Source organism: Myxocyprinus asiaticus, chromosome 47 (assembly GCF_019703515.2).
Source record: "Myxocyprinus asiaticus isolate MX2 ecotype Aquarium Trade chromosome 47, UBuf_Myxa_2, whole genome shotgun sequence".
Taxonomy (NCBI): Eukaryota; Metazoa; Chordata; class Actinopteri; order Cypriniformes; family Catostomidae; genus Myxocyprinus; species Myxocyprinus asiaticus.
Window position 1 is genome coordinate 19,800,160 of NC_059390.1, and position 20,995 is coordinate 19,821,154.

General features: G+C 38.0%; 1 protein-coding gene across 1 annotated transcript in view; it reads left to right on the forward strand.

The window, feature by feature from the left end:
* LOC127436782 (neuron navigator 3-like) overlaps positions 1 to 20,995 on the forward strand; it is a 216,871-nt gene that overhangs the window by 166,356 nt on the left and 29,520 nt on the right. The window contains exons 13-24 of the mRNA XM_051691156.1: positions 6,810 to 6,930; positions 7,194 to 7,470; positions 8,152 to 8,881; positions 10,229 to 10,663; positions 10,911 to 10,952; positions 14,644 to 14,795; positions 14,955 to 15,143; positions 15,785 to 15,837; positions 16,571 to 16,591; positions 17,130 to 17,153; positions 18,100 to 18,123; positions 18,344 to 18,421. Coding sequence (XP_051547116.1) covers positions 6,810 to 6,930; positions 7,194 to 7,470; positions 8,152 to 8,881; positions 10,229 to 10,663; positions 10,911 to 10,952; positions 14,644 to 14,795; positions 14,955 to 15,143; positions 15,785 to 15,837; positions 16,571 to 16,591; positions 17,130 to 17,153; positions 18,100 to 18,123; positions 18,344 to 18,421 — 2,146 coding nt within the window. The remainder of the gene's footprint in view (positions 1 to 6,809; positions 6,931 to 7,193; positions 7,471 to 8,151; positions 8,882 to 10,228; positions 10,664 to 10,910; positions 10,953 to 14,643; positions 14,796 to 14,954; positions 15,144 to 15,784; positions 15,838 to 16,570; positions 16,592 to 17,129; positions 17,154 to 18,099; positions 18,124 to 18,343; positions 18,422 to 20,995) is intronic.

The window sequence follows — 20,995 nt, forward strand, 5'->3', positions numbered from 1 at the left end:
ACCACAGAATAAATATATTTTATATACATATATCCAACTCGCCACCAAAGTACCACGATAAAAAGTTTACAGCTCTTATATGCACAGTCAATATGTCAAACGCAATCTTCCTCCGATGCGTGCTGCTATTTGTTTACATTAGTAGCAGTTGTCATTCGTCAAACAAACAGCTACTCAAAGAGTCTTTTCAAGCACATGATATGTTTATTTTGTGTAACAAACAGCCAAATTGTCACCAAAGTACCACGATAACAGTTCACAGCTTGTATATGCACAGCCATCATATATCAAATCAATCAAACCAAATCAAATCACTTTATTGTCACACAGCCATATACACAAGTACAATGGTGTGTGAAATTCTTGGGTGCAGTTCCGATCAACATAGCAGTCGTGACAGTGATGAGACAGTACCAATTTACAATAACCTCAAATTAACACAGCACAATTTAAACATCTGATATACACATAATTACACACAACAATATACAAATAATAACATACACTGTACAGTATACAATACGCACTATATAGATACACATTATTCAATAAAAATAAAAAATAAAAATATATATAAAAAAAGTATATATAGTATATATAGAATGTACAGTATTGTACTGTATTGACATTCAGGCTGTCGGTTGATAGTCAGTTGTTAAGAGAGAATATAATATAATAATAATATAATTTATGACAGTCCGGTGTGAGATATAAGAGTAAGGGTAATAAAGTGCAGTGCTGATGTATTTGATCGTGGGAGATCAAAAGTTCAGAAGTCTGATTGCTTGGGGGAAGAAGCTGTCATGGAGTCGGCTGGTGCGGGTCCTGATGCTGCAATACTGCCTACCTGATGGTAGCAGTGAGAACAGCCCATGGCTCGGGTGGCTGGAGTCTCTGATGATCCTCTGAGCTTTTTTCACACACCGTCTTGTATATATTTCCTGGAGGGAGGGAAGCTCACCTCCGATGATGTGTCTGGCAGTTCGCACCACCCTTTGCAGTGCTTTGTGGTTGTGGGTGGAGCTATTGCCATACCAGTCGGAGATGCAGCCAGTCAGGATGCTCTCTACAGTGCATGTGTAGAACCGTGTGAGGATGTGGAGGTTCATTCCAAACTTCCTCAGCCGTCTCAGGAAGAAGAGGCACTGATGAGCCTTCTTCACAACGACTTCAGTGTGGATGGACCATGTGAGTTCCTCAGTGATGTGGACACCCAGGAACTTGAAGCTGCTGACTCTCTCCACTGGTGCTCCATTGATGGTGATGGGACTGTGTTCTCTGTGTTTTCTTCTGAAGTCCACCACAAGCTCCTTTGTCTTACTGACGTTGAGGGAGAGGTTGTGCTCCTGACACCAGTGTGTCAGAGTGTGCACCTCCTCTCTGTTTCATCATTGTCAGTGATCAGACCTACCACCGTCGTGTCATCAGCAAACTTAATGATGGCATTGGAGCTATGTGTTGCCACACAGTCATGTGTGTACAAGGAATACAGTAGTGGGCTGAGAACACAGCCCTGCGGGGCTCCAGTGTTGAGGGTCAGTGATGAGGAGATGTTGCTGCCTATTCTAACCACCTGGCGTCTGCTTGACAGGAAGTCCAGGATCCAGCTGCACAGCGAGCTGTTTAAGCCCAGAGCCCGGAGTTTCTTATCTAGCTTGGAGGGCACTATGGTGTTGAATGCTGAGCTGTAGTCTACAAACAGCATTCTCACATAAGTGTTCCTTTTTTCCAGGTGGGAGAGAGCAGTGTGTATTGTAGATGCAATGGCATCATCAGTGGAGCAGATGTTGCGGTAAGCAAACTGCAACGGGTCAAGAGAGAGAGGCAGCACAGAGCAGATGTAATCTCTAATTAGTCTCTCAAAGCATATGCTGATGATGGGGGTCAGAGCAACAGGAAGCCAGTCATTTAAGCAAGTTATTTTTGATTGTTTTGGAACAGGCACAATGGTGGATGTTTTAAAGCATGTGGGGACTACAGACAAAGAGAGGGAAAGGTTGAAAATGTCCGTAAAAACACCAGCCAGTTGGTTCGTGCACGCTCTGATGACGCGGCCCGGAATGCCGTCTGGGCCCGTGGCTTTGCGGATATTCACCCGTCGGAAGGATCGGGTTACATCCGCTACAGAGACGGCGAGTGAACTAACCTCTGTAGCTTCGGCCGCGAGGGCTCTCTCCGTGAGGGCGGTGTTATTTCCCTCAAAACAAGCATAAAAAGTATTTAGCTCATCTGGGAGAGAGGCAGCGGTGTTCATGGCGGAGTTTTTATTCCCTTTAAAGTCCGTGATGATGTTAATTCCCTGCCACATGCTTCTAGAGTTGGTGGTGTATCTATAAATGTGATCTTCCCATGCACGCAGCCACGTCTGCTGATAGGTGCAGATGCGGTTCTTATTCACATAAACAGCAACTCAAACAGTCTTTTCAGGCATATAAAACATTTGTTTTCTGAAAGAGACAGCCAAACTATCACAAACGCACCGCGATAACAGTTTAAAACTTGTATACTCACAGTGAAAACATGCTGATCAAGCGCGATTATCCGACGCACGCAGCCAAGTCTATTTATATTAACACTTGTCAAACACACACACACACACACAATATCTGTGATGTCAAACAGTGCCAAGGCAAACCGGACAGCTGATACTATTTGTTCATTTGTTTTTTACGGCTATAAAATTAAATAAATAAAACAAAAACTGTACAGCAGACTTAACCCATTTGTTCACATGTTTACTATATTATATAAAGTGACAAGAAATCAAAAATTTTAATAAAAAAATAAAACAAATACTTGTCTACACTCTGCCCCCCCCTACCAGCTGTGCAGTGTCACGTGCAAAAATAACTCACTCCAGGGGACACTGCAGAGGAATTTAGACCCTACTAATGAAAAGGTTAAAAAAAATCTTTCTTCTTTTTTTTTTTATTGAATTAAATAAAACATACAGTCTCCTAAAAGTAAATTGCAATGTAAGCTGTAGGGCACATTTCTTAAGAACAATGGACCACCATAGATATTGCTCTCTGACAGTTGCCCAGCAAAATGTTGATGTAATTATTGATGTAATTATTCACTACTTAAAACATTAATTGATATTTTAGATGGATTTCCATGTGTGAATTGGCACAAGAAGAGAGCAGCTCCTGGGCAAAGATAAGGACAGAAATAAGAAGCTTTTAAGCAGCTAAACTGTTAAAATCGTTGCCATGTGCTTTATGGAAAGCCATCAGGGTCAGAAATTAACAGAAGCTTGGTGCAAAAATGCCACTGAATTTCAAAATATGGGGGCAAAAAATAAAAATAATAAATTCACTTAATTTTATTTGTTTAGTTAGTTAGTTAGTTAGTTAGTTTGTTAGTTAGTTTACGTCTGATGTAGTTCTTGATATTCAATTCTAGGACTAGTTATACTTATTATCAGATTAAATATGTTAATGTTAATTCAGCTTTAAAGATAATATCATATCTAACTACTCAGATTTGAATTTATTTTAGTGAAATAGTGAATTTTATAGAAATACTTCACACAAAAGGATGTCACAATAATTTTACATCAGTAGAAACTCTTCAAATTGCTATAAAGTGAACTGGACAGGCTGGAAAAAGCTCATTGTACCAATGTGGTTCCAAGGCTATCACAGTTCATTCCACATGGTCAGTTATTTGGAATATAAATTTGGAATGCTGCCCATGCCTTTAGGATACACTGATATTTGACATGGTAGGGTGCATACATGGAATGGACAAACCCTTATTAAGCTTTATTTTTTTTACATCCACTTTTTTTGTGAGTAAAATTAGACAGTCTATTGCCAATCTGCATTCTTCCAATGAAGCACTAAGAAATGAGTCACAGTTCTGGCTGTATAACAGTGACCATTCTCCTTCCCTGCTGATGTCACTCTCAAAGCAGAGGTGAACTCAGCGGGGACATTACTGTGTTGAAACCAAACTGTCAAGGTGACCTTAACTAACAAGTCCTTGCCAAATAGTGCCCCACTAGCAAAGGATACCCACCTAAACCTAAGTACCACCAACGGTCTCAGATGTTTACTGTTTTACTGTAGCTTTTTGCGAGGGCAGTTAGCTACAAATGCAGAGAAGCCAGAAAACATTGCAAAGCTTTCAGCTAGAGTTCAGGTATCAGCAAAGTGCATATTAGAGAATATTGTCAACTGGAATGGAGTGGTGTTTGGTGTCTATTGATTTGTGTAGGTGGTCTGTTGCAATACTTTGCACTTACGCTTACAGTTTTAAGCTTCATTTAACACTCGTCTGAACTCATGACTATGGGAACATCATAGCACCAACAAGTCAATACCTCAACCCAGGTGTTAAAGCATTAGATATGTGTAAAAAGCCTACGAATACTGCAGTTATTTCTCTTGAGGAACAAGTGTTGAAAAGGTATTTCCTGTAATGTAGATCAGCCAAGCAAACCCATTGCCAATGTTTTCATTACATTTAAATGGATTGCATAGTTGACTTTACAATTTGGTTCAATTGAATTTGCTGTCTTAAATGACAGAATCACATTTCCTTGATTATTCTCTGAAACGTTTTCTTATTAATAGCCCACTGAACTGAACAGTTATAAATATAGTATGGTGAATGAGAAATGTTTGGCATGGAAATGCTTCTAAACAGTTTTGAACACATAATTCACTTTAGTTTTAGGGGGTTTTCCACCGAAACTGCATTTGTTTTTTTCTTGTAATTTAATATGTTAAATGTAGTAAATATAGTAGACAGGATATCTCCCTTAAAAAAAATAAAAAAATAAAAAATTATATATATATATATATATATATATATATATATATATATATATACACTTCCGGTCAAACGTTTTGAAACATTTATTCTTTATTATATATATATTTTTTTTTCACATTTTAGAATAATAGTAAAGTCATCAAAACTATGGAATAACATAAATGGAACTATGGGAATTATGTTGTGACTAAACAAAATCCAAAATAAATCAAAACTGTGTTATATTTTAGCATCTTCAAAGTAGTCACCCTTTACCTAGAATTTTCAGAAATGTACTCTTGACATTTTCTCAACCAACTTCTTGAGGTATCACCTTGGGATGCTTTTTAAACAGTATTGAAGGAGTTCCCATCTATGTTGGGCACTTATTGGCTGATTTTCTTTATTATTTGGTTCAAGTCATCAATTTCAAAAACTTTTTTTTTTTATTATTAAATTTTAGTTTTGTAATGAAATAAATTAATATGGTGGCACAATTATATTTTTGTCTACAAAACTAATTTCAAACATTTAAGCATACGCCTTCAGATCCAAAGATTTTTAAGATCATGAGAAATATTTCAGTCAAGCGTTTCAAAAGTTTTGACCGGTAGAGTATATATATATATATATAATAAGCTATAAACACCCACATGCTGGTGTTAAGTGCCCTGCAGGGTCTCTCACAATTATTATCAAGTCACTTTCAGCCTCTCAAAGTTTTTCTGTCCTGCATACATTATAAAAGTCAAGAGAGAATTTGTACTTGCTCTTCAAACATTTAAAGAAAAAAGTTAAAAAAAAAATGTTCTGAACTGCAGATCCCGGGTAGATGTGAATATATTGAATTTTGGATGCCAACTCTGTTCTACACGCATTGCTCAGAATTTTACGTAGAAGCAATATGAATAATTGAACTGAAGATATGGGCATCAGGAAAGAGGTTTGCATTTTTCATTGGTCTCTTTTGTTATGTCAGAAGATGTCAGTAAATGCTTGGATGTGTCTATTCGTCTTGTCTTAATGGGTTTCTATAGCTTTAAATGTAGTTTCTACAGCTTAGCAGAAAATGGTCAGATACAGCCAATCATCATCAACAAGCTTGATACACATCCCTATGATTAGATTAAAATTGCTTTTTAAACATTTGGATATATGCATGCACAGGATCAAACAGGGTTTGTTTGCTTATCAACACCAGAAAGAGGCAGGTAGAAAATAGGGGAAGTAAATATCAACATGCTATTTATTTGATCTAATAAAAAAAAAAAAAAAAAAAAAATGGCTCATAAATGGCTGAGGCATGTTTCTGCTTTGACAGTCATGACCACATTCTTTGAATTCACACCCAGCTTTTCTACAGGATTTTAACTGGGTCAAAAAAGTGAAGTCAACAATAGTGGGCATTGAAATATGGATGAAGCCGTAATAATAAGATGTCTCTTATTATTTCCAAAAGATGTATTTTGGGGCAAAATCCAGAACCTAATAAAGCCTACTTCTGGGGTCATCTGCATATGAAAAAAAAAAAAATAAAAAAAAAAAAAACCTTCATAAATGGGCCAAATAATGTCTTAATTCAAATCTAAAAATCCAAGAACATCCATTTCCAGTGTGACAAATCAATAAGAAATATTATCAGTTTTTAACATTTTTTCTGCACTAATTGATTGGTCGGACTACCAAAAGTTAAGATATTTTTACACATTTTAGACATTTTAAAGGGTAACACTTAGAATTAGAAAATGCATTAGGTAACATGAACTAACAATGAACAATATTTTAACAGCATTTATTCATGTTTGATGTTGATTTATGAAAATACATATGATAAAATATATTGTTATGAAAAAAGGATATATCCAAGGCACTCAGACTTAAGCAGTACGCTTGTGTTCCATTTTGAAACTAGCGGAAAAACTTAGATTAACATTCAAGTAATTATAGCTACTTAATATTAAAAACAACTGATTTAAATGGGAAGTTGTGTGTGCTTATAAAGTTTATTTCTAACAACACTCTCTCTCTCTCCCTCTCCCCCTCTACAGCTGGGATGACAGTAGTTCGGTCAGCAGTGGTTTAAGTGACACTTTAGACAATATCGGCACTGACGATCTGAATTCATCCACATATTCAGGCATTTCACCTCGCAAGAGCAAAGCAGCACAGGTACACATACAGTACAATCTTATTTTTGTTTCCTCTTTTGCGTGCACACACACACACACACACACACACACACACACACACACATGCTTTTATAAATAGCTTTATATCAGCAGTCTGTCAGTAGGCTGCAGAAGATTTAACAGACTGAGAGTTTTGGACATTTTGCTTTGGCTAGTAAGAAAAGTTTGTCCATCTGTCAGATTAAATGTGTGTGTGTGAGATTACTGTGTGTGTGCTATATTGTCTGCCTGTGTTATTCACAGTGGCATAAAGATGCACACAGACACACCGAGCAGGATGGCAGTAGCTGGGCTGGCGCTGAAGATCTGAAGAAGGTTGATGAAGAGATGGAACCAGGGATGGACCCTTCCTCCAAGTGGAAGACTTCCTCCTCTTCCATGTCAGGTCAGGGTGATGATGTTGGCCAGAAGACAGGTTTGCCCATGTCCCAAACAGGCTCCTGGAGGAGGGGCATGAGTGCCCAGGTTGGCATCACACCACCACGGACCAAAAGCACATCCACCCCCATCAAAACACCAGGTAGCAACCCTTCATGCAATAATAGAAAATACAGCATAATTTACATTTTTAGCTAATGCAAAACTGTTAAAAACTGTGGCAATTCCAGCTCCAGCACCAAATAGAATTTCTAAATAAACCGTTTGTCCCGCTCCAAACTCACGTCATGGGCTTGCTGATTGGCTAACAAGCATGGGCTGCAGTTAAATTGTCTGTACACAGAACCTAGATCTGTCATGTGTTATTTTTTTATTTTTTTTAATTTTTTTCAGGACACATAGTATATCTGTCAGATAGTAGGTGCATTTTAAGCATGTTATTCCAAAGAAATCACTTACAGCAGCTTTACATACTAAAGATAAGGCAAAGCCTAAAAGATAAAACTTAACAGGCCTTTTGCAAACTTTAAGTGGCTGTTTATCTTTTCATCTCTACCAACCTTTACATCTGAAACTCTGTCAGTCTACTTTTTTTGGGCCACTCAGATGGAGCAAATAACTTTGACTGAGAGTACTGTAACTGCTGTTTAGAGTTGTGCAAAAAAGTGTAGTTGGCTAGACCACAACAGCGTTTGGCTTCTTACTGTATTGGTGATGATTGATTGGGTGCTGAAATTAATTGGCCAGCAGTATTGCATGCTTGAGTAGGAAATTGTTAATGCCCACTGTACCTGTGCCATAACAAACACCTCTACGCTGACAGGTAAAACGGATGATGCCAAGGCATCTGAGAAGGGCAAGGCCCCATCTAAAAGTCCCAGCATCCAGTGCTCGCCATCAGATACGGGCAAGGGCAGCGGAGATGAGGGGAAGAAGCCGCCCTCAGGCATCGGACGGCCACCGACTACCAGCTCTTTCGGCTTCAAGAAGATCCCAGGACCCGCCGGGGCTCTTATCACAGCTAGCGGGGCCACTGTGGCCAGTGGCTCTGCGACTTTAGGCAAGGTACCCAAGTCTGCAGGTATTGGGAAGGGTGCAAGTATCGGCAATGGGCGGAAGACGAGTCTTGATGGCGCTCAACACCAAGACGACGCTGTCTTGTTAGGCTGTGGTGGCTCAAAGGTTCCCCTCCAGTACCGCTCCTTGCCCAGACCGGCAAAGTCATCTAGCGGGGGTAGCGGGGTGGTGGGCCGCAGTGGGCATCGTTCCAGCTCCAGCAGCATTGACTCAAATGTAAGTGGAAAGTCTGCAGGGGGTAGTGGAGGAGTTGGGGGAACCACGACCAGCACAAAGAGAAGAGATGCTGGGAAAGTAGGGTCAGGATGCTCTAGTCCTGTCACCATCAACCAGACGGATAAAGAGAAAGTGGCAGGGTCTGATCAAGAGGGAACGGGGCTGTCCACCTCCCCCAAATCTAGTCCCACATCCACACCATCTGGACTCAGACAGCCAGGCTCCAAATATCCAGACATCGCATCCCCCACATTCCGCAGGTAACCAACTTGAAAAAATGAAGCGGGGTAAGAGGAGGACAAGATAAGTTAGACATAGATGACACATGGGCAGAGATAAGAGTAAAATATAAAAGTAAAGTAGACAGTTAGACTTGAAAAGAGGCATACAGTAAGAAAGAACAGTTGCTTTTTGTGGTTTGGCTGACTCATGAGATGTCCTGACCTCTTGGTGACCATTGAGGGAATGTTCTGAGATGTTTCCTCCATAAGTATGTAAAATGAAAGTGAGCTGCCTAAGGCTGGCTGCTTATGTGATCTGCCAATGAGTGATGGGCAGCTCTGGCTCTTTTTCCTGGAAATCTGGTGATGGATTACAAAGCTCATTGTTTTAGTCATAGCTGTAGTCTCCTGCCTCTCTTCTGAGTCCTGCTTCTTTACCAACTCCCATCAGACCATCCAAAATCTCATCAACAGCCTCCAAATGCAATGATGAATAAAGTGGGAATGTAATCTAAATCACATTGCAGATTTAGCAGTTTCTTAGCACCTCTCTTGCACAGCCAGAACCAAAACGGAGGAGCCACCTTGTGGTTATGGGTTGTAAGTGCTTAGTGTACTTACTGTAATTCTGAATAAAGCAGACAGGGTGAAAGTGTATCCAGCACACTGACCACATATCATTAGGCATGTCCATTTAAAAAGCATGTCTGTACCACCCTCCGCTCTGAAACATAAAGCCAAGGCGTGTAGTTTTATGTGCCTTGCCACATCTGCTAACCGTTATTGCTGGACCCATATAATGATAACAACAGGCTGATCCACAACTGAAAACATATTTGATCATATATGAAGGGTGGCTGGTTAATAAATGTATGCTAGAAGTGATCTGTGTGAAGTAATCTATGTTTTTAAGTGAGATAGCATAGTTATGTTTTTATTCATTGGGCCTCACATGCAACATGAGGAACACATTTATCTTCATCAATTATTCATAAAACAATTTGTGCATAAATTGTTGCATTTAAATTAAGGCAGCAATTGACATGATAATAGTTTTATGAATGAGCAAAGTTTCAGTCAGTGATTTTATTTTTAAAAAAATGAAGAGGTTAAAATGCTGTGTGACACATCACAATAATAGTGAATCAGAAAAAAATGGTAGTGTGGGGTGTTAATAGGGAAGAAAGGATCATGCAGAGGATCAGTCATTAGAAGTCTTTGATTTCCAAACACTGATAGGTAATAATTGATAATCTGATATATTTAAGCAACAATCAGCAGGAGAGACTTAAATTTAACAGGATTACAGGTAACTCAAAGAAACACTAATCTCCCCACAGGCCTACATCTTTAATTATGTGAATGCTTTCTTTCTTTTAATTATAGGTTGTTTGGCAGTAAGTCCAGCAGTAAACCCAGTTCCCCTGGCACCCCTGACTCTGGTAAATGCCCATCAGCTTTGGGCAGTCCTCATGGCACACTGACACGACAGGCCAGTATGGACTCGCCCTCCTCAGGAACAGGTAGTCTGGGCAGCATGGGTGGGCAGAGCGGAGGCAGCAGCCCGCTATACAGCAAAACGTCCGACATTGGCACAGATTCCCTGGCCTCTAGTCCGGCGTCAGGCCTCTCTCTGCCCTCCAATGCCCGCCCGTGGCCACCGAACCTGAGCAGCTCCTCTGCGGGCAGTAAAGACGCCCTGAGCTGCCACAGTATGACCAGCTTACACACAAGCTCGGAGTCTATTGACCTGCCACTCCCACACCACCACGGGCCAAAGGTCACGCGCACAGGCAGTGTCAAGTCCACCCTGTCTGAGGGGTGAGTCTAGGATACCCAGAAAATTACCTTTAACATTACTGAATGATGAAGTAATGTATTACTTCATCAAAGGCAGTAACTTTTAACATGCAGTATACAGTATGTTAATGATAATACTTTACTGTAATGCATGTTTCTCTATTTTATGATGTTGCAGTCTTACAGTCAAGAGTGAAATGATCTTAGTCCAGATTTAATTTGTCTTGTTTGTTAACTATAACTCTCTATCTTTCCTTTGTTTTAATAGCATGCCTCTTGACAGAAATACTCTGCCCAAAAAGGGATTAAGGTACTAATATAACCATTTTTTTATCTCATCTAAAGATCCTCATGCTGTAAATAAACCTTTTTTTTTTTGTTTTGTGTTTTGTGTTCTCATCTCCAACCAACAATTATTAGATTCTCATCATCTGTAGCTTTTTGACTTGTCACTTACCCACTTCATGATATTTAGTGGTACTTTAACAACCCCCTAACCCTAAGTGTTAAATTTTGGTGCGTTAACTCATCCCACACCATTTGTGCTACAGACGTTAATGATTCCTTAATTCGCTCAGCTTGTTGAAGAAAGTGCTATCACTTTTCTAAGAGTTCAGACTTACACCTGGTGGGCAATAAAACAGGCCCAAAAATCTAATAGATCTGCAATGAAGAAGGCATCAGAGCCATAACTCGAGACCAGAATATTATATAGACTTGGAGGTGTTCCCTTTAGACTTGGGAGAGTAAGTAACCACCCAGAGAACCCTAGCAACCACCTAAGAATGCACTAAAACACACCCTTAACACCCTAGCAACTCTATCACCTCCATTTTTTCTTACTTTAAGCTTTTTTTTTCATTCATAACATTCCTAAATCACCTTTTCTAAAAGATAAATATATTTTCCATTCCATTTAGTGGCTTGTCAACAAACTGTGTGGATCACCAATCTTCATCGCTTTTAGCAAAAGACCACCACGGCTCGAATGTTTAAATCACAGCAGGAACAAATCCCAATGCTTTTAACAAGCAATTAACTATTCACAGAGCTAAGTGCTCAATATTTAATCTAAATTAGACAGTTGTATCCAAGTCGCCATGAAAAGAGCAATCACCAATCATGATGAAATATAAACAATGAAAATGATACATGCATGTGCAAAGACTCTCTTTTTAGCTAAATCACAATGAGACTCATTCTGTTGCAGTTTGATAGGTCACAAAATGGTATTTTAATACTAAAGGCTGAACTAGGGTCAGCAGTGGTAGTTATTTGTGTTGATAGACGAATATGAACTCCGTCAAGAATTTTACGGGATTAAACAAACTGTCCTTCAAGCACGGTGATAAGACTGCCTGCTGCCTAGAAATATTAATGGAGATGAATAGGATGTGAGACAGTGTGGGCAGTTACTTAGTCATGTTTTATTTTACTAATTATTTTTACACCGTTTCTCAGCAATGAATTTTGTGTTCAGTTATGCATAGTTATATAGACTCAGCCACAACATTAAAACCACCTGCCTAATATTGTTTAGGTCCCCCTCATGCCGACAAATCAGCGCCAACCTGCATCTCAGAATAGTATTCTGAGATTATATTCTTCTCACCACAATTGTACAGAGGGGTTATCTGAGTTACCGTAGACTTTGTCAGTTCGAATCAGTCTGGCCATTCTCTGTTTACCTCTCTCATCAACAAGGCATTTCCATCCACAGAACTGCCCCTCACTGGATGTTTTTTTGTTTTTGGCACCATTCTGAGTAAATTCTAGAGACTGCTCTGTGTGAAAATTCCAGGAGATCAGCAGTTACAGAAATATTCAAACCAGCCCATCTGGCACCAACAATCATCCATGCGATTATCTAATCAGCCAATCATGTGGCAGCAGTGCACTGCATAAATTCATGCAGATATGGGTCAGGAGCTTCAGTTAATGTTCACATCAGGTGATTTGGACCGTGGCATGATTGTTGGTGCCAGATGGGCTGGTTTGAGTATTTCTGTAACTGCTGTTCTCCTGGGATTTTCATCCACAACAGTCTCTAGAGTTTACACAGAATGGTGCCAAAAACAAAAAACTTTGAGTGAGTGCCAGTTCTGTGGACGGAAATGCCTTGTTTATGAGAGAGGTCAACAGAGAATGGCCAGACTGGTTTGAACTAACAAAGTCTATGGTAACTCAGATAACCGCTCTGTACAACTGTGGTGAGAAGAATAGCATCTCAGAATGCTATTCTGATATGCGGGTTGGCAATGTTTTGGCAGCACAAGGTGGACCTACACAATATTAGGCAGGTGTTTTTTTCTGATTAACATTTTTTATTGATTCATACAGTTAATAAAGAAAAGCAAAACATATATTCACAGAATCAACATTTAAGCCCCACTATTACCCCTCCCCCTCCCAATCCCCAACCCCACCCTGACCCTCAACAAACATCCCTGTGGTCACACAAAACATAAATAAATAAATAAAAATATAATAATCACACACATTTAAAACTTCTCTCTCCACTGCCCCTCCCCGAGAGCCCTCCAAGAACACAGAAGAGCTGCCCTATTTCCCATCAAAAGAATCCAAGTTCCCCAGCCTTCTAGATGACACTTCCTCGAAAGCCGCCACCCTCCCCATCTCCATGCACCACTCTTGAAATGAGGGCACTCCAGCTGACTTCCATCCCCTTAAAACAATCTGTCTTCTGATCATAACACTGGTTAGGACCCAATTTGTATGTGTTTATCCCCTATATTGATGACCACCCCATCGCCTAAAATACAGAGTCTGGGGCAAAATGAAATTTGAGTGCCCAATACATCACACATAAAACTCTGAACCTTCAACCAAAATTCTTAGATCTTAACACACCACCAAAAACATGGGTTGTGTCTCCATCTTCTGATTGGCATCCAAAGCCTATACAATCTAGAGGGGGTCCAATAGAATCGATGTAAGATCTTGAATCGCATATGGTGCACCCTTGCATCTCTAGATTCAGACTTGACATTTTTTAGAATCCTAGCCCACACTCCCTCCTCCAATATCAAGTTTAAATCTTTCTCCCATAATCTAGATAGAAGTTAAAACTCTGTCCCCCAGACTCTGAATTAGCAGGGAGTAATACACTGATGCCTCATAACCTTTTCCAAAAGCAATAATCACCACTCCCAGAGTATCTGCCGCTTTAGGGGGGTGTACAGACCCTCTAGTACAGAGCAGGTGGAACAGCTGTAAATACCTAAAGAACTGAGATCTGGAAATCCCAATATGTTGAACCAAATTTTCAAAGGATCTCAACATTCCACTCTCATATTGGTCACCGAGTGTATTATCCTCCCTCACAATCCACTCTGTCAAGCAGAAAGGGGACTTAATAATACATAATTTGGGTTCAGCCAAATGCTCGAGGCAACATTTCAATAAATGTCAGAATTAAACACTCTGGACACTTTTGTCCATACCGAGTGTAAATGCGAGATAACGGAGTGTAACCTAACTTGTCCGATTAGTTTGATAGAAAAGCTTTGCAATGGCAAAATAGGGGCAAGAACTTCCTGTTCAATAGAAAACCAGGGAGGGGCTCTCTTAGGTGGAAGCGACCAATGAGCCAAATGCCTGAGACCGAACGCATAATAATAAAACAAAATCTTGGGTAGGCCTATCCAACCTTTGTCAATCGGCCTATGCAACTTACTGAAATGTAATCTGGGACGTTTACCATTCCAAATGAAGGACTTCGCTATGCTATCAAATTGCTTGAAATAAGAGAGGGGGACATCTATAGGGAGAGAGTGTAGCAGGTAGTTGAATTTTGGAATACAATTTGTTTTAATAAAACAGGTGGTTTTAATGTTGTGGCTGATCGGTGTATGTTGAGCAGTTAAAGCTACATGCATTTGATTGTCCAAGGGCCTCAAAAAATTATAAATATATAGTGCATTAATGGAATGTATTACCAAGGGATTGTATTCTCAGAAGTCTATTTTCCACCCAATCAGGTACCCTCCCTCCTCCAGACAGACATCACATGAAGAGGGGAAGGAATGGTTACGTTCACACTCCACTGGGGGTCTGCAGGACACAGGAAGTCCACTTTCACCACCGGGCACAGCAAGCACTAATGCTGGCAAATACCACTACTCAAACCTGCGTATGTTACATTAACATACATCAAATATTATCTTTTCTTTCTTTTTGTTTTTTAGTAAATAAAAGATCACTAAAAAAAAAAGTTGTTCGTAGTATTATATTATATTATTTTATATTATAATAATCTTTTGTGATAATGTGACATTTGTGTTGACTGTAGTGAGCCCCACCAGTATGTCACAGTTCAATCTTCCTGGCAACAGTATGAGCCGTTCTAACAGTATTCCAGCACAGGACTCCTTCGAGCTGTACGGGGAGGGGCACATTTTGGGTGGCAGTGCCACCTCACTGGAAGAGCGGCCACGTGGCATGAGTCGATCCGGCTCCTTCAGAGACAGCACTGATGAAGGTCAGCACTGCTTATGTGTTTTTACTGTATATAAGTGAGAAAAAACATGCAGTACACACAAACACATCGACACCAGTGATATCCCTTATTTGTTCATGCATCTGTTCATGCCTGTGTCTATTAGAAAACTAATGGTCTTTTTTAAGTTAAGATATTTTAAAATGACATTAAAATAACTACATGTTGTGTATCATATTTTATATAATTATAATTTATATTATACAGTATAATACAAATAATATACAGTATATTATATTATATACATTATAATATTATGATAAATATTATAAAATGATGGGCTTTTATATTCATATATTTTAAAATCACTAAATTAATGTTATATTTCATATAATTATTATTTATATTATATAATACAAATTTTATTTATTATATAAATTATAATATAATGATAAATATTTAAAGTATTAAAAAATATATTTTCAGATGCACTGCTTTGACTTTTTTAAAAGTTTGTAGACTCCTTACATTCAGTATGCTTGGGAATTTTCATCATCAAAACAAGTATGCTTATGTCTATTAGAAAACTGTTGGTTTCTTTTAACGTTGTGGGGGGAAAAAGGAAAGTGAATATTTTGCCATTGTTTTATATATTTGTCTTTGTTAATTTTCTCTTTACATAGTCCATGGTTCCTCTCTCTCTCTGGTCTCGAGCACGTCGTCTTTGTACTCTGCGGTGAGTGACATGTATTCTTGTTATACACACAGAAAAGCACTGAAGTAACAGAGCCCAAATACCTACCAACCTACTGTATACTTTCAACAGTCACATTTCAATTTTGCAAAGAAATAGCAAGCCAGTGTAGTCTCCAGTAGGTTTATTTCTGAAAATAAGAGCATGTTTCTATCAGATAAAAGGCTAAAAGTGATTCAGACAGGATTGCCAATTTAAATTCTAACTCGCCTTATTTTAACTTGACACTTTTTTGAGCATTGTGCCAATACTTTTCTTGCTCATGCATTTCATCCAATTATTCCATTACATCTTTTTACTAGTTGACAACCGTTAAACTCAAGTTTTATATATTTTTCTGTTTACAGTTGTTTGCCCTTACAAAATATAAAAGATACACATTATATTCTTCTGCTTGAATCATTTTTATATTTTAGAATGTCTGCAGAGACTTGGAAAGTCATCAGTATTAACTGCTTCTCTCTGAATTATAGTAACACAACACAAGCTGTTTTCATTTGCCTGAGCATGACAAACCTATAACCACAAAAGACCATTTATGTGTGAAGTCATCACAGTTGAAGGACTATAGAACTCAACATCCACCATCTATTAAACTGTTCACCATCCCAGCATAACACAAGGCTATGATTGAATATTAATGATACTAAGAGGCACATGGTGGCTCAGCATTGTGACTTTGCCACTGTTTGAACACACATTTTCTTACTTTCAGGTGCTGGCCTTTTTAGACAAGGTAATAACTCTTCTTGCAGAAAGCCTGTTTGTATTTCAATTCATGTTATACATGCAATCCTAACAGTCTAACAATATGCTTCAAATCTGTTACTAACTGCGGTAACCAATCCAAATGCAATCTCATCCAAATGCAAAAATCTAATTGTTGGTTATTGTCTATGGCTTTCTGATTTACTTTTAATTGTATGCAAAGAGCTGGTTTAATGCTAGGTATGGATTTTTGAACTATCAAAACATTGCCCTGTTTGTTTGAGCATCCCGACATGTTAATTTCTGACTCAGCCAAAAGCTTGAGTTTGAGGCAGGACTATCTGTTTGCTTTTCAGACCAATGATAGACAGAGAAACCTGTTTGAAAAGTCATTATTTTTGAAAGTTTGAAAATTACACATTTCACCTTTAATTCTTTCTTTGGATTGGATCTAAATGGCAATAGCTCTCATAAATGTATGTGTGCACAGAGAAGTCATTGGGATGTTGGTAATATTGTATTGACGTCACTTTCGTGTGCTTTAAATGTCTAATTTTCTTCCACAGACGGAGGAGAAGGCCCACTCCGAGGTAAGACCGTGTTGTTTAATGCTTATATTTATAATTTTGTTATAAAATCAATAAAAGGTCAAACAGTGATACACTTTCACAAAGTCCAACATCAGTTGCTTCATTGAATTGGACAACCCAACAACACACTCACACTGCATGTCTCATATTTGCCCAAATCAAGTCAAGATTATTTTTTATTTTTTATTTATTTTTTTTTTTTTTGTGATCAGTTTTTTATTACTGGTTTCTTTCAACAACACAAAGACAATTGGCACATGTTTAAAAAATGTCTTGACAGAACAGAGAAAAATCTTTCCACCACACCATAAGGAGAAAAGTTCCTACTTTTTGATAAGGACACATAGTACAGTAGGGGTTTGAAATGATTTTGGTGAGAAAACACTTCTGTGGTGTCCAATATAATCTATGACAGAATTTAAAATGGATCAATTGGTGATTAGTGTTTTTTGAGGCACAGAAAATGTTATCCCATACATTATCCCAATCAATTGTGTCATCTCTATCAAGCCAAGATTATTGACATACATTAAGTAAATAAAATGTAACCCTATGTTGCAGTATTTTTTTAAACTTTCCTATGGTACCAGTAACTATAGTTCACTTTTCAATGGCACATATTCAGACATGGACAAACACTTTCACTTTCATTCACAAACATTCACATCCCTGATTTGGACTAGTGTTTACTGATCACTGATTCTCCTTTTTATTGCACTGCCTTTTGTGTTTGTGTGATATTCATAATCTCTCCTCTGTTAACATATTTGTTCAAGTCTGCAGACTTTTGTACAGTCTATACTGTCACATAATGCTTAACCTAATGAACAGCTAATGTTTTCCCTGTTAATGCTATGCATTAATGCATTCCTGTTTTATGATTATACCTGCATTTTGTACAAACATGCAACGTAGAGTTAATTGTACTTTTCTTTTCTCAATCAAGGGCCAAACAGTCCAAAATACAACGGTAATTCCCCATTTTACACACACTCTTTACTAGTATGATACAAGTGAAAGCACTCTAGTATTTCTAAGTTGTACATGCCAGAGTGCATATCTGAGGCCAATGATCGATATTTAGGTTCTTTTGTTACTATTAGGTGAGGAAAATGAAAGCAGTTTATTCTTCATTGCTGGACTGCACAGCTCATAGATGTTGGTAATGAGAAATGCTTCTTTCCCAACAGCAAATCAGAAAACTGCGGCGAGAGCTGGACGCTTCCCAGGAGAAAGTGGCGACCCTGACCTCACAGCTGGCGGCCAATGTGAGTTGAACATGAAAACAAGCAGTCAAAACACATCAAAACATATTCTATCTAGCATTTTTTATTTAGAGCACACAGTAATTGTCTGGGCTGCAGTACAATTTAGCATATTTCCAATATGCACCAAAATCTCTTTTTATATTAAAATGTATTATATTATATTATATTATATTATATTATGGCTGTCAATTGATTAAAGCATTTAATCAAATTAATTACATAATACACATATTAATTAACACAATTAACAGTAAATGATCACATTTCAGTAATTCCTGAGAAGAGCCCCAAAATGAAGATAATTCAAAGACATTATGGCAGAGTAAAGAATTGCATAGATATAGACATTACGAAAACAGGTTTTAGAAGTCAATATATATATTTTTGTTGTATTCCCATATCTTTCAACATACGCCTATCACTAGCCTACAATCCACAGCAATCCATTTTGTAATCGGGTTTGTTAGTCTGTCCAAGGTAGACTTGGCAATTAATTAAATTAATTAATTATTTTAAATAAATGCATTAAATTAACAGACCTATGTATTATACTTAAATATTAAAATATGATAAAATATAGAAAATATTAATAGAAATGATAAAATAATATGACAAATATATATATATATATATATATATATATATATATATATATATATATATATATATATATATAAACAATAATAATTAAAATATAAATTAAATAAATAACAACTTTTAACTATAAACATTCATAGTCAGTACGTTCAGATATTTGTTGTCACAATTCAAGCATGTTTAATTTTACACTGCGGTATGTTGAGGAGATCCAGAGACTATTTAGCCCAAGACAGAGCACCTGTATTAAAATGAATAGGAGAAATTGGAACGCTCAATATGGCGGTTGTAGAACAAGAAGTCCTGCTTATCAGTCAACTCGAGAATGCACATGGGCATCAGCTGGACCAGCCTGAAAAATAGAGTTTTAACGTAATCTGAGCTAAAAAAGCACAATTTATGAGACCATTGTTGTCAGATTAAACTGCTGATTTTAAATATGTTATTTGTCATAATATGTATCATAATCTTGACCAGCCATTTTGGAGATTTTGGCCTTTCCCCATTTACTGTAACTAGATAGGAGCTGTACTTTTGTGCTGCTTATATCTACAGAAAATACCTGTAGATATAAGCATTCTAAAGATGGCCGCCAAGTGAAATGACTTGCCTTTAAAGGGACTTTGGGAGATCAGCTGTCTCATGTCCAAGCAGTTGATGTCACTGTATTATCAAACTAGGACACACTTTTTTCATAGAGTCACATTTTAAAATTTCTTGAAGACACCGCAGTAAGTCAGCAGCGTTTGAACCAAGCTGAGCTCTGTTCATGTTCCTGTCTCAGGAGTGATGAGGGGAGGTGTTATGAAAGCCTCGCAGTCTGATAGTTTATGAGCAGCGTGACAGAGGTTCAGACATTTGCTGTCTTTCCACATGACATCTTCTGTGATTTGTGTTTGACAGCATTTATGTTTGGGGGAACAGCTAGAATCTAGTTGTACAATTTGTACAATACTTTGGTGGTTCAAAACACAAGCTGAATATTGTTGAACTTACAAGTTGCAGAAAACTATAGAATGCTGATGTACAGTATTCATAGATTCATGAGAGCATCTTTGTTTCTATTGAATTCTATGGCTCCAAAACAAGATGGTATACTATAAAATCAACAAGATCACACAGCAAATTGACATGTTGCTTCTGAATGTTCATACATGATACTGGTTCTGTTTCCATGGAAACCAAGAAGTAATCACATTCGCATAAATGATGATCGTTATATAGACGTTGCCTTTCCACTCTAAAATTAAACTAACGGTTAGGTTTAGTTTGGATTAGGGTGTAGGGTTAATAAAAAATGCATTTCTGTTGACTATATTACATCAACAACTAAAAATACAACTCGCTTTTGGAGCCACTCTGTGGACATTTAAACCGGAAACTAGAGCACACACTTGCCTATGCATTCAACAACACTTTCAGCTTTGGCCACTGGGGGCAGTGGTTCAAATTTCGGTAAGCACAGACTGATTTCAGAAGCAAAACTTTTGACTTGCGATTGCCAGATTCACAGTGTTAATTCAAAGTGATATCATTCATCCACTAAAAATTAGTAATTGCAAAAATGGCGAAGTAAAGTAAAGTTAGTTCTGAGAAAAGGTAAATAATTTCAGTGTGGCAGTAGCATCCAAATACTTTTGGGCCATTCTGCATTGCTTTCCTTTTCAAGATAGTGTTATAACTCTTAAAGTTCAAAGAATCAAACACGTTTTCACAACTTTCAGCCTCATGGACTCAAATGAGCACCTGTGTATTAGAGCCTGTACGCTTTTGTAGTGTGCGAGAGATCTTGAAGATGGTTGTAGCTAACAGAGGTAGTGCTCTTGCTAGTTCACTATTCTGCCCACAGCTGAATCATTATCCAGGCAAAGAAAGCTCATAGAGCCAAGGTAAATTTGCTCAGATACTGTCATCACAGCTGCAAGACCTCTTGATTTCTAAGCAACCACACCTGGATGGCAGACAGATGGGTAAATA